At 46.1% G+C, this 12,502-nt stretch overlaps 1 protein-coding gene across 1 annotated transcript in view; it reads left to right on the top strand.

Moving 5' to 3' along the window:
- The window catches only part of LOC307221453 (IgGFc-binding protein-like), a 30,152-nt gene extending 18,346 nt beyond the window's left edge, over nucleotides 1-11,806 (top strand). The window contains exons 14-22 of the mRNA XM_079985873.1: nucleotides 163-767; nucleotides 1,182-1,749; nucleotides 2,597-3,183; nucleotides 3,820-4,393; nucleotides 4,814-5,013; nucleotides 5,463-5,604; nucleotides 7,115-7,353; nucleotides 9,246-9,529; nucleotides 11,087-11,806. Of these exons, the coding sequence (XP_079841999.1) occupies nucleotides 163-767; nucleotides 1,182-1,749; nucleotides 2,597-3,183; nucleotides 3,820-4,393; nucleotides 4,814-5,013; nucleotides 5,463-5,604; nucleotides 7,115-7,353; nucleotides 9,246-9,529; nucleotides 11,087-11,096 (3,209 nt within the window). The 3' untranslated portion in view covers nucleotides 11,097-11,806. The remainder of the gene's footprint in view (nucleotides 1-162; nucleotides 768-1,181; nucleotides 1,750-2,596; nucleotides 3,184-3,819; nucleotides 4,394-4,813; nucleotides 5,014-5,462; nucleotides 5,605-7,114; nucleotides 7,354-9,245; nucleotides 9,530-11,086) is intronic.
- The last annotated feature ends 696 nt before the right edge of the window (nucleotides 11,807-12,502 follow it).

The following is a 12,502-nucleotide window of genomic DNA, read 5'->3' as shown; positions in this document are numbered from 1 at the left end:
CAGTAGTGCATTCAGTGTAGGGACTGGGTGGCAGGGCAGAAGACCAGGCTCTCATTCTCAAGATTTGTATTCAGAATACATCTGCTGTGTTAGTCCATGTTGCCAGTAGGGTCAACATAACATCACCACTGTGACCCACCCAACCCCTTCTCTTCCCTACAGATCTGGAGTGCCCTCCGAACAGCCAGTACCAAATCTGCGGAACAGCCTGCCCAGCCACCTGCATGGATGACCAAATTCAAGGGCCAAAGCTCTGCCCAGCTGTGTGTGTCGAAGGCTGCCAGTGCCTTGAGGGTTTTGTGCTGAGCCAAGGATCATGCATCCCCAAGAGCAGCTGCGGTTGTCTGTACGAAGGGCGCCCCTATGCCCCTAATGAGGCTTTCTGGGCGGATGACATGTGCCAGAAGCGTTGTGTGTGCAACCCGGCCAGGAGGGTGGTGGAGTGTGCAGCTAGTGCTTGCAAACCAACGGAACGGTGCCAAGTGGTCAAAGGCGTGCGGGGATGCTATCCGACTGGGAACAGCACCTGCTCTGCATCTGGGGATCCCCACTACTTGAGCTTTGACAAAAAGAGATTTGATTTCCAAGGGCCCTGTGCCTATGTGCTTGCTGAGGTTTTCAATGGACCCTTGGAATTGGAAGGGTTCAGCGTCTATGTTCAGAATGAATACCGGGGTAATACTGCTGTGACCTGGACCCGGAGTGTTCAAGTCAACGTGTATGATGTTGAGATTATAGTCAGCAGGCAATATTCTGGCAAAGTCTTGGTAAGTCTGGCTAACAGTGGGATATCATTATGGTTATGATTAGTCCCCTCTGGTGCAATTTGAAGAGGACTGTTGCGTTGTGGCCACTGTCCACTGGCTGAGAGCCAACGAAAACTAATTCTGACCACATCCTCCTTCCTATTAAGTTGTGGAAGGACTACACTAGGGCATATACCAGTGGGAGTTTGGCTTTCCAACCAGGCAGGAGCACTCAAGGGGGGTGCAAATTGGGGGCTGGGGCTGGGTGTGTGAACACAGAAAGGTCAAAGGTGTCAGATAGAGACTTGCACGGCCACACTAGACCCCTGGACTGGAGTTTGCCACACCTCCTGTTGAGATGATGGGGGTGGGAAACAAGAGCTCCAAATATCCTTTTCATTTTTTCAACAGCAGCATCTTCTCCTGTCTTCCTAGGTCGAAGGCTTGCTAACCTTCCTTCCCTATAGCGCAGCTGGAGGAAGAATCAAGTTATATAGGAGGGGCCAGGATGCTGTGATTGAGACTGACTTTGGCCTCGTGGTGACCTTTAACTGGGACAGCAAGGTGTCAGTCACGGTGCCCAACACCTATGCCGACATCCTGCGTGGCCTGTGTGGAAACTTCAACGGGAACCCTGAAGATGATGCCCTTGTGCCTGGGAGCATTCTCATTCCCGATAGGCCAGTATTTGGCGGCAGTGGAAATGAGAACATTGACCCAAAATGCAAGGAGATAGTGGACCCCAAATGCCCAGGGATGGAAGAATTAGCTGCCCAGCAGCGTGCAGCAGGCCAGGAATGTGGGCTTATTGTGGCCAAGGATGGGCCCTTCCGGGAGTGCCATGGCCAGGTTGACGAAGAGGGCGCCTTCCAAGATTGCATTTACGACTATTGTTTCTACAAGGGACGCTATGCCTTCATGTGTGCGGCCATCGCCAGCTATGCCGCAGACTGCCGAGCTGTTGGGGTCACCATATACCCCTGGAGGTCTGCAACCTTCTGCCGTGAGTGCTCCATTGTTTGAAGCAGTTCCTCCTGGGAAGGGCAAGTTCATTTCCAGCAGAATCTAGGGGCAGATAATAAGAGGAGGGAACAGTGCAGATAAAAGAACAGTTTAGAAACAGGGGAGAAGAAAGGAGAGAAGAAAGAGGTAACTCTCCAAGCCCACCAGACAGTCTTTCATCATCTCCCTTCTATGTTTCCCTTTTAACAAAGAAATCACGCTCAAATTGTCTATATAAACGCACACGCTCACACGTTTAGTCAAATAAATGTCTTGCCCAGGCTACAGGGCTTAGACAGATCCAAGCAACCATCCTTTAAAGTTGCAAAAGTTCATAGTCCAATTCAAAATACAGTGTGCTCTCTGCTGGAAAAGTGTGACAGGAAGATTCCACATTCTATTGTTCCCCCTCCTGCCAGAAAAGGTGAGAGAATATGATATCAAACCATCCCCTGTTTGTGACTCTAGCAACCATGCACCTGTGATGTGGCTTCACATCGATCCTCTCTTAGCAGTGATGGCAGGATTCGTAGTGAGCAAGGCAGTTGGAGCCAGAAACAATGAGAAACGGAGACAACAAATTCTAGTTTTCTCCCCATCCTCCTCCTTGCAGGGTTTTATGGGGCAACACAAAGACTTAGGGGAAGTAGGCAGGCAGCTATTGCCACCCACTGCAATGGCTGGAAGTAAGAAGACACTCAGGTGGGGCTGGGTAAAGCCAGGCCGGGTTTGGTGGGGCAGGTCCACATTGTCCCGAATGGACCAGCCTCTACTGCTTTGTAAATGCAAGATTTGAACGAGACCACTAAAGCATAACATTGGCTAACCTCTCTGTTTTGCACTTGCAGCCCTACCCTGTCCGCTCAACAGTCACTATGAACATTGTGCCAAGGCCTGTGACCAGACCTGCAGCAGCCTGCATGTCCCGCCTCAATGCCCGGAGAAGTGCGAGGAGGGCTGTGTGTGCAATGAGGGCTTCGTCAAGAGTTCTGACACTTGCGTCCCTATGTCTGAGTGTGGCTGCTTCTACAAGGGACGCTATTATCCAGCCTTGGAAGATTTCTATCCAACTTGCGAGGAACGTTGCAGGTGCCAGGCTGGTGGAAACGTGGTGTGTGTTACCGCTCCCTGCACCCCCAATGAAGAATGCAAAATGGTGGAAGGGTACCGCAAGTGCCACGCAGTTGGAAAAGCCACCTGCTCGGTGGTTGGTGATCTCTATCTGTCCTTTGATGGCCGAATCATTAACTTCCACGGCACCTGCACTTACTTCTTGACCAAGCTGCAGAAGCCAACCCAGAGCTTGAAACCCTTAGTTGTTATTATCGAGAATGAGCCTTGGGGCAATGGGGAGATCACACTTCCCAGGATGGTCTATGTGGAGGTCCTTGACAGGCAGCTTGTTTTGCTGAGGAACAACTGGGGAGTAGTGCTGGTGAGTCTCTTCATGCTGCCAAATCGACAAGCTTGGTGGGGTGGGCGTTCATCTCCTACTCACTCTGTAGCCAGGATCAGGCCACCCGCTAATCATCCTGATATATTTCCCTAAGGGTTAGAAGATTGTTTTGGAGATAATTTGCTCATCATCCTTCTTTTTGGGCCAGAGTAGAATAAGTAGTTTTCACACACATAACTACTGTTTGAATGGTTCTAAGACGTCAATTGCAGATTTGGTAGCCTGATCCAAGTTTGTACCCTACTGGGTGAGTATGTGCAGTAGGGAGGCCTAACACATCATCACCATCACCCCCCACCCAATGCTAAACTTTCAAATCTGAATCATCCCCTCCCTGTGTTTGCTTCTTGCATTGGAAAAGAGATCCCATTTGAGTGAATGGAAGCTTTCCTTCTCTAGCCCAACAGAAATAGTAGCTGCAGATGACTATGGGACTATGACAAAGCACAAAAACATTAAACACCCTACCTTTCTCGCCGAGGTCCATTCCATATGAGCTTGCAATATGTTTTCAAGTAGCCAGCTGCTAATTGTGTGAATGGCATCTTGGCTAGATTGGCACTTATTCTGCATAGCACACCTTACTCAGTAGGCCAATCCCCTTTATTTATCCAGGTGGATGGAGTATGGCAACGCCTCCCTGTGAATCTTTTGTCTGGGCATCTCAGAATCTTTCAGCATGGGATCAGTATCACAATAGACTCCACCTTTGGCTTTGCACTGACCTACGACCTGTATTCCCACGTGAGGGTCACTATTCCCAGCATCTACCAGGACTACATAGGCGGCTTGTGTGGGAACTACAATGGAGACCAGAGTGACGATCTTCAGCTCCCTGATGGCACCGTGGTCACTGATGTGAATGAATTTGGTGCCGCCTGGAAAATTCCAGTCCTCGGTGTATCCTGCACGGATGGGTGTGGTGCAGAGGGCTGCTCAGTTTGTGCGGAGGAGGAGAAAGAAGCTTTCAAACAGCCCAGCTCCTGTGGGCTCCTCACTGCATCCAATGGTCCATTCAGTGCATGCCATGCCATAGTGAACCCCGAGCCATATCTGGACAACTGCATCAATGACCTGTGTGTAGGAGGTGGTGACCAACAGATTCTGTGCCAGAGCCTCCAGAGCTACATGAAAGCCTGCCAGGAGGCCAGGGTCACTATTGAGCCTTGGAGAAGTGCAACCTTCTGCCGTGAGTACCAAGAGACCCTTGATTCTGCTTTCCCTTCTTTCCAGTGGTGCTTGGTACCCACTGAGACAGGCAAGGCACAAGGCGGGGAAACTAGCAGTAAGTGGTGCCTGAGGCAATGACGGGCAGAGCCATTGCCGACTTGTTGTAAGTAAAAAGGTGTTGTAAGCAAGCAAGGACCACTTGGGGGCCGGCAGAGGTTGTTGGGCTAGCATCTCATCATCTCTAACGGATCAACCTCCATTGCTTCCTTCCACTTCTCCAAGGGGTAAATCTCATTGGTGCTGTGACCTGGTCTTTTTGTTGACTGGCATTGCTCTGGCCAGCATCACATATGCCCATTCAAAGCAGGCAGGTTTAATTCTGCTGCTTCTGCTATATGAGGGACCCACCGATTAACCCTCTGTGTCCTTTTTCTTGCAGCCGTGACTTGCCCTGCCAACAGTTATTATACCACTTGTTCCAACATCTGTGAAACCAACTGTGCTGGACTGACTGACCACATTCGATGCCCGGAATACTGTGTCGAGGGCTGCCAGTGTGATCCTGGCTTCTTCTTTGATGGTCTCAAATGCATCTCCTTGGATGAGTGTGGCTGCTTTGAGCGTGGCAGATATTTCCCGGTATGTGGAGAGGGAGGCAGTGGTGGTGATGGGGACAGTATTGGATTGCCTATACACAACCCTTTTTGTCAGCCATCTCTGGTTAAACTATGGAATTCACTCCCACAAGAGGCAGTGGTGGCCACTAACTTGAATGGTTGTGAAAGAGGATTAGACATATTTCCAGAACAGAAAGCTATCCATGGCTATTAGTCACCATGGCTAGCTTCTATCTCTGCTGCTGGAGCGAGAATGTTGTTGTACTCAGATTCGGCTTGCAGACTTCCTATAGGGCTTCTTGTTGGCCACCATGGGAACAGTATTCTGGTCTCGATGCCCAGTGGCCAAGTCCAGCTCGTCTTAAGTTTTCAGTGATGGTTTCCTTTACCATGAAAATCTTTCTTTTCCAAGTGGTCCTAGGCTGTGTACCAGTGTACCCCTGTATACCAGTGTTATCTCTTGATCCCTAGCCTAATGAACCTGTGGTGCTCAATGACTGCAAGGAGAAATGCATCTGCACTGCAGTTGGAGGGTTCAGGTGTGAGGCCATCACTTGCCAAGGAGAAGAAACTTGCGAGGTGATCGATGGCATCATGCGATGCAACAGGATAGGTAACTTTTGATGATTGCTTGTTCTTGTGAACAGAGGGGTAAACACTGTTGGATTCTCTATATTTTCTTGGGTTCCTTATTGACAGGGCATTATAGATTCAGCCCTCCATTGGTACCAATGGGAACTTCCTTTGAAATTTTAAAAAAGCACTTTTCAAGGTCGTTCAATCCCCAGCAACTCCAGGTCAACCACGAAATGTCATAGAATCATAGAATCATAGAATCATAGAATCATAGAATCATAGAGTTGGAAGAGACCACAAGGGCCATCGAGTCCAACCCCCTGCCAAGCAGGAAACACCATCAGAGCACTCCTGACATATGGTTGTCAAGCCTCTGCTTAAAGACCTCCAAAGAAGGAGACTCCACCACACTCCTTGGCAGCAAATTCCACTGTCGAACAGCTCTTACTGTCAGGAAGTTCTTCCTAATGTTTAGGTGGAATCTTCTTTCCTGTAGTTTGGAACCATTGCTCCGTGTCCGCTTCTCTGGAGCAGCAGAAAACAAGCTTTCTCCCTCCTCTATGTGACATCCTTTTATATATTTGAACATGGCTATCATATCACCCCTTAACCTCCTCTTCTCCAGGCTAAACATGCCCAGCTCCCTTAGCCGTTCCTCATAAGGCATCGTTTCCAGGCCTTTGATCATTTTGGTTGCCCTCCTCTGGACACGTTCCAGTTTTTCAGTGTCCTTCTTGAACTGTGGTGCCCAGAACTGGACACAGTACTCCAGGTGAGGTCTGACCAGAGCAGAATACAGTGGCACTATTACTTCCCTTGTTCTAGATGCTATACTCATATTGATGCAGCCCAGAATTGCATTGGCTTTTTTAGCTGCTGCATCACACTGTTGGCTCATGTCAAGTTTGTGGTCAACCAAGACTCCTAGATCCTTTTTACATGTACTGCTCTCAAGCCAGGTGTCACCCATCTTGTATTTGTGCCTCTCATTTTTTTGCCCAAGTGCAATACTTTACATTTCTCCCTGTTAAAATTCATCTTGTTTGTTTTGGCCCAGTTCTCTAATCTGTCAAGGTCGTTTTGAAGTGTGATCCTGTCCTCTGGGGTGTTAGCCACCCCTCCCAGTTTGGTGTCATCTGCAAATTTGATCATATCCCTTGCCTGAAATCTTGGAATGCCACTGCCAGTGAGCATAGACAACATATTGCTAGATGGACCAATGGCTCTGACTATTGCAGTTTCCAATGTTTCTAAGTAGGGAGTCACAGTTCACAGTGCCACAATAAATGGTTATTTACAAAATAGAAAAGGCTTCAAGGGGAGCAACAAAGATTATAAAAGGTCTTATCTAGAAAGTCTAAAAGAACTGGTTATGTTGAATCTAGTAAAGAGAAGACTAAGGAGGAAGCAGATCTCTTAAACTACTAGTTCCAAATCTTCCACATAGAAGAGGGCAATGGCATGGTTTCATCCTGCCCCAGAAGGCTTAGGCTTTTGAAATTCCATACACTTCAGCTTGTATATTTTCAAACTTATCTTCCCAACAGAGTCCCGCTGCTCCCTGATGCCTGGAGCTCAGCTATCCACCTTTGATGGCCTTTCTGGGAAAGTCCCTGCTCCTGGCACCTTTCAACTGACTTCCCTTTGTGACTTCAACTCTGATTATTGGTTCCGTGTGATTGTGGAAGTTTCGTCATGTCCACCCAATGGAGTAGTCACTGCCAACTTGCTCTATTTCTTCTACGAGGGTCTATTTATTACTGTGAATAGACAGAAGGAGGCCTGGGTAAGTAAAAAGCTGACCAAGAAAGGGACAAGTTTTACTTACGTATTAAAATATTTATTTATACAATATTTATTTTATTATCCCCCACTTTGCCATGACTTTGGGTCAGTCACTGTATTATAAACATCATCACCACAACCACTTTAGTTGTATGCCACTTTCCCTCTCTCTCTCTCTCTCTCTCTCTCTCTCTCTCACACACACACACACACACACACACACACACACAAAATTATGCTCAAACTGGCTTATGAGAACACAACATCATAAAATCAACAACTGCGATAATAATTTCATATTAACAGCCATAATAAAGAAGCAACGTAAGGTAAATGTACTGTAATGGCAAATAAAACCTCACCAACATTTTCATAGTATCAATGTTGCAACATTACTCCTCCTAGCAGTAGCAAAAATGACAAGGATGTTTGAACAGTTTCACCTTGGTCCTGGATGTTTTAGCCTAGGCTTGCCATACGTCTGGAAAATTATGGTCATGCCAGCAAACTGGACACCTAAAATGGTGTCCAGGGGGAATTTTTTGAATTTTAAGAGATGTCAGGAATTTCCTGGACGTATGGCAACCCGGGTTCTGTTTTGTTTTCTGCCCCCCCCCCCCGGATCTCTTGAGTTGAAATGCTCCACATCTGTCAGGAAAGGAATTCTGAGCAGGGAGGGTTTTGTTTTTGTGTGTGCATTAAGCATTCTCTCTCTCTCTCTCTCTCTCTCTGAGGCTAGCTCAGCATGAGACTCTTAATCTCAGGGTTGTGGGTTTGAGTCCCATGTGTTGGGTGAAAGATTCCTGCATTGCAGGGGGTTGGACGAGATGATCCTAAGGGTCCCTTCCAACTCTGCAAATCTAAATCTAAAATCTCTCCCTTTGTGAAGGAGTCCATAACAGCCCAGCTTTGCAGAACTGAAATATGCCACCCAGGGCCTAGCCAGAAAGAGGAAGCTTCCTTAAAAAAACAATAACAAAACCAAAGTTCAACAACTATGGTGGTTTCCTAAAAAAGAAATTTTACCTTTTGAAATATGGCAAGCCTATTTTAGCCACTACTACTATGTCAGCTACAATTATCCAAGGATAAAATTAGTCTGATCAAATGCCTAGGCCTCAGCTTCCCCAAAGAATCACTGCCCCTTTGGTATCACCATTCAGGCACCAGTTCATCTCATGATGTTAGTCACATTCACTCTTCTGCAGCAGCTTCTTACAAGGCTTCCAAAAATATGGGGTGGGATAGCTAACCTACCTCACAAGGTTTATGAGGCTAAAATGAGGGGCCTGGGGCGGAGAATCATGTACAACACCATACGGTTCTTGGAGAAAAGGTAGGATATAAATGTAATCAAACATGGGGCCCTTAACAGAGCTGTTCTAGGTGCCCTTGGAAAATGAAAGATGCTGTCCCAGGGCCCTCCTTGTCTGGGTTTCCATCTGGGCATTCCCTTGATCTGAACTGGAATTTCCATCACAATGTGGGTAAGAAACAAAAACAAAACATGGCTGCCACCACAAAAATCATGGTATTCATGGGGACCAGCAGCATTCGCCTAACCACTCCATGTGGTGGTGCAGCGTCTAGCCCCCAAGGCTGCTCTCAGTCATCAACAAATCAGTATACTCTGCAGGAATGAGGAACCTATGACCCTTCAGATGTTAATGGACTCCAGCTCCCATCATCCCAAAACCATGACCAATGATAAAAGATGATGGGAGTTGTAATCCCACAACCTCTGGTTGGCCACATGTACCCCATCCCCAATCTTCCAGATTAAACCAGTTAAACCTTGTAGCTCTAGTTTGAAGGCAAGCACTTGGAAGAGAACCCTGTTTCACTGAATGCTTCTCTTTTCTCTGTCCTGTTTAACTGTTTTGTGTGTTTCAGGTGAATGGGCTGCCAGTTCAGATCCCATCCAAAATCACAGAGTCAATAATACTTAATCTGTCTGGTGAAGTCATCACCCTGAGTTCGCCTCAAGTTGAAGTAAACCTGAACCTAGCTGGAGGGGTGCAGGTGACTGCTAGTCCAGATTTGAAAGGACAAGTATGTGGGGCGTGTGGAAACTTCAACAATGATCAGACGGATGACCTAATTGGCCCAAATGAAGTGAAAGTAATTGATGTTCCTGGGTTGTTGACATCTTGGACAGCCAGAGATTTCACCCCCTGGTAAGTTAGCTTTTAAATGCTCCTCCTTGTGGATGACTGAATGGAGGCCATCAAAAAGAGCTACGCTGACAATTGCAAAAGCATGTTGGTGATATGGTGCCCCATAAGAGGTTCCAAATCTCTCTATCTCTCTCCTCCCCTCCCCACATTTCACCACCAAGATGATCCAATTCAAAAGTTTGTCTGTAACACAGCAATCCAGATTTTTTGCTGCCATCACCAAGAACTTGGCAGCTTTCTACTTGGCTCCACTGGTGGGGAAGGCAGTAGCAGGCCTTCTAGTGGAGTAAAGAATGTGTTGGATTCTATCTAAACCACAAAACCACAAAACTAACAAAATTAGAGTGATGAAAAATTGGAATGTGGTCTGACAGACTATTTTATTAAAACTGGATGAGATCCAGCCAATTGGATCTTCAGAAATGCCCTGGAATTCTACAGTCCCTTGCAAGTGATGGGATTCAAATATATATGTGGAGTTCCCAACTGGAATGGTTTACCCATTCATTTCAGTGGAAGCAACTCTTCTCTGTTCTCATGGGTATGGGTAGGTAGTATTGCCCCTTCTATTGACATGAATGGGAAAACCTGTATGAAATGAAGAGCGCACCAGGTGAGGCAAGCCATATGGGCTTCTTTCATAAATGTTCTGTGCTTTTCTGTCAGCAAACTTAGATACACACCCACCCACCAACATTCACCCCTAACAAGCCCCACAAGGCAATTAACAAGAAGAAAATGATATACAACTCCTTTTGTGTATGTCGCCCAATATGCATCTTGCAAATTATTTTACTGTGCAACATGTTCCATTTATTCATCAATGCGCAAAACAAGGTTTCAGGCGACAAGGCTTGTGGTGGGCCTGGGCCAAGTACCTCTATCAGACGTCTCTGACAGGAGCAGTTGGGCCTAGCCGCCCTTTTAATTTGGAGAAGGGAAGTAGCTCAGTGGTAGAGCATCTACTTTAAATGCAGAAGGTTTCATATTCAATTCCTGGTGCCTTCAGGCAGGACTGGGGAAAACTCCTATCTGAACCCCTACTGTCACTCATGGTACATACTATTGAGCTAGATGGACCAATGGTCTGACTCGGAATAAGGCAACTTCCTATGTTCTCATGATGCCGCAGAGAAACACTATAATCATGTCTGTTCTGGAAATTAAAAATGGCAGTGCTCAGAATCCTGGCCAGAAAGAAAGAAACAAAGAAAGAAAGAGAAAGAAAGAAAGAAAGAAAGAACACCAAGGGATCACAGGGCTTCCCCTGCAGCCTTGAATGGGAGCAAACTCAGCAATTATTATATTAGGAGCTTCACTGAATTTACTAAAGTAGAGGCTTGTTTGGTCTAGCAATGCCACCAGGTGGGACTTGAGGGTGGAAGTCTATAGCTCCACTCAGTATGGTGGACTGGAGGGATCCCAAACAGAAAAGGTGACATTTCGAAGGACCTAAAAAAGAGATGTTCCATAAGACCATTGTTTTGCCTAACTGCACCACTGGTTCAGTTCATTTTATGTTCTAACTGCTACTTTCTCTCTCTTTTTCCTTCTCAGTGTGGAGTGAGAGAAGATTCACTTGGTAAACTGAAAGTTCCAGACTGAAGCTATTGAATTATACTAAGGGGAAACTGGTGTTTGGGAGAATGGTGAAATGATGAATTTAATCCTATAATTTGGGTAATCCTTGGCAAAATCTCATTAGAATGATTTTGTTCAGTAAATCTATTTCTTCAGATCTTTTAATTAAAGGTATGTGAGAGGGAACAGATTATGCCTAATAAAGACATCTGGCTTACTTTTGTCTTAATCTCTCTTGAGTCTAAATATGTAACAATGACTTGGATGAGTACATGGGGGGGGGGGAGGTTTCCCTCAGCACTGTTCCTGGGAAAGTTTTGAAAGAAGGCTAGGCATAGCTTTCTGTATTTTGATCCCCTCACTGAAAGTTAAAAAATACTCCTCAGGTCACTATTAATTAATTAATGTATTACCCACTGTTTGCCAGCAAGCCCCAGGGTGGACTACAACAATTTAAATTTCAGAATTAAAAACAGTTAAAACAGATTACCATCCCAGGAATACGGTGAGTCCTGAAAGCACACATCTCTTGTGCCAAAGGCTAGATTAAAGAGGTGCTTCAATTTATGTTTTTATTTAAACATTGCATTATCAGGGGGCCTTACGATAAACACAGTCAACTGTACAATAAAATAAAACGGCAAACATGTGAATAGATTGAAGCAGCTGGACCCTGAAACCAACACAAAGAGTTTTAAGGCAGCCCTGTTCAGGGAAGTTTTTAACGTGTGATTTTACTGTATTTTTGGTTTTTATGGAAGCCGCCCAGAGTGGCTGGGAAGGCCCAGCCAGATGGGCGGGATATAAATAAATTATTATTATTATTATTATTATTATTATTATTATTATTATTATTTTAAGGCACAGGCAAGAATAAATTAAAAGCGTTTGGAAAATGGAACCAGGCCAGCCTCTCTGAGGAGAATGTTTCAGTCAGGACATTGCTGTTGAACAGGCCCTTCAGTACACCACCCATGACAGTCTCCTCAGGTTGACTAGCAGTCAAACTAACTGAGGAATGGGATGAGTTTTCCAGAACAGGGCAGTAGATTGTGCCGTGAATAATTCAGTTCACGCACTGCACGTATTAGCTGAAATGCACCTGCAATGGTTGAAGGTAGTTTGCTTTCTGATACAAAGGACAAGATGGCACCCCCCCACCCCACTTACCCATTTCATGTTCCAGACTGGCAGTTGAATCTTAACCTCAGTGTTGGTGGCAGGATAATATTCCTCACTGCCCCTGAGGCAGCAGGCCAGATTATGAGATACCATGTGGACACTGAGGGGAATTATTGGGGATTCAGGAAAGGTGGCTGTTGCTGCTGCCCTCCCTGGTTAACTTCCGCCTAATTGTAGGGCCATCCCCACTCTGAGGTAAAATTTCTGAGG

This window comes from Podarcis cretensis, assembly GCF_951804945.1.
Source record: "Podarcis cretensis genome assembly, chromosome: 8".
In the NCBI taxonomy this organism is placed as follows: domain Eukaryota; kingdom Metazoa; phylum Chordata; class Lepidosauria; order Squamata; family Lacertidae; genus Podarcis; species Podarcis cretensis.
The sequence above is the reverse complement of the archived record's forward strand: the minus strand, read 5'-3'. Positions and strand labels throughout refer to the sequence as shown.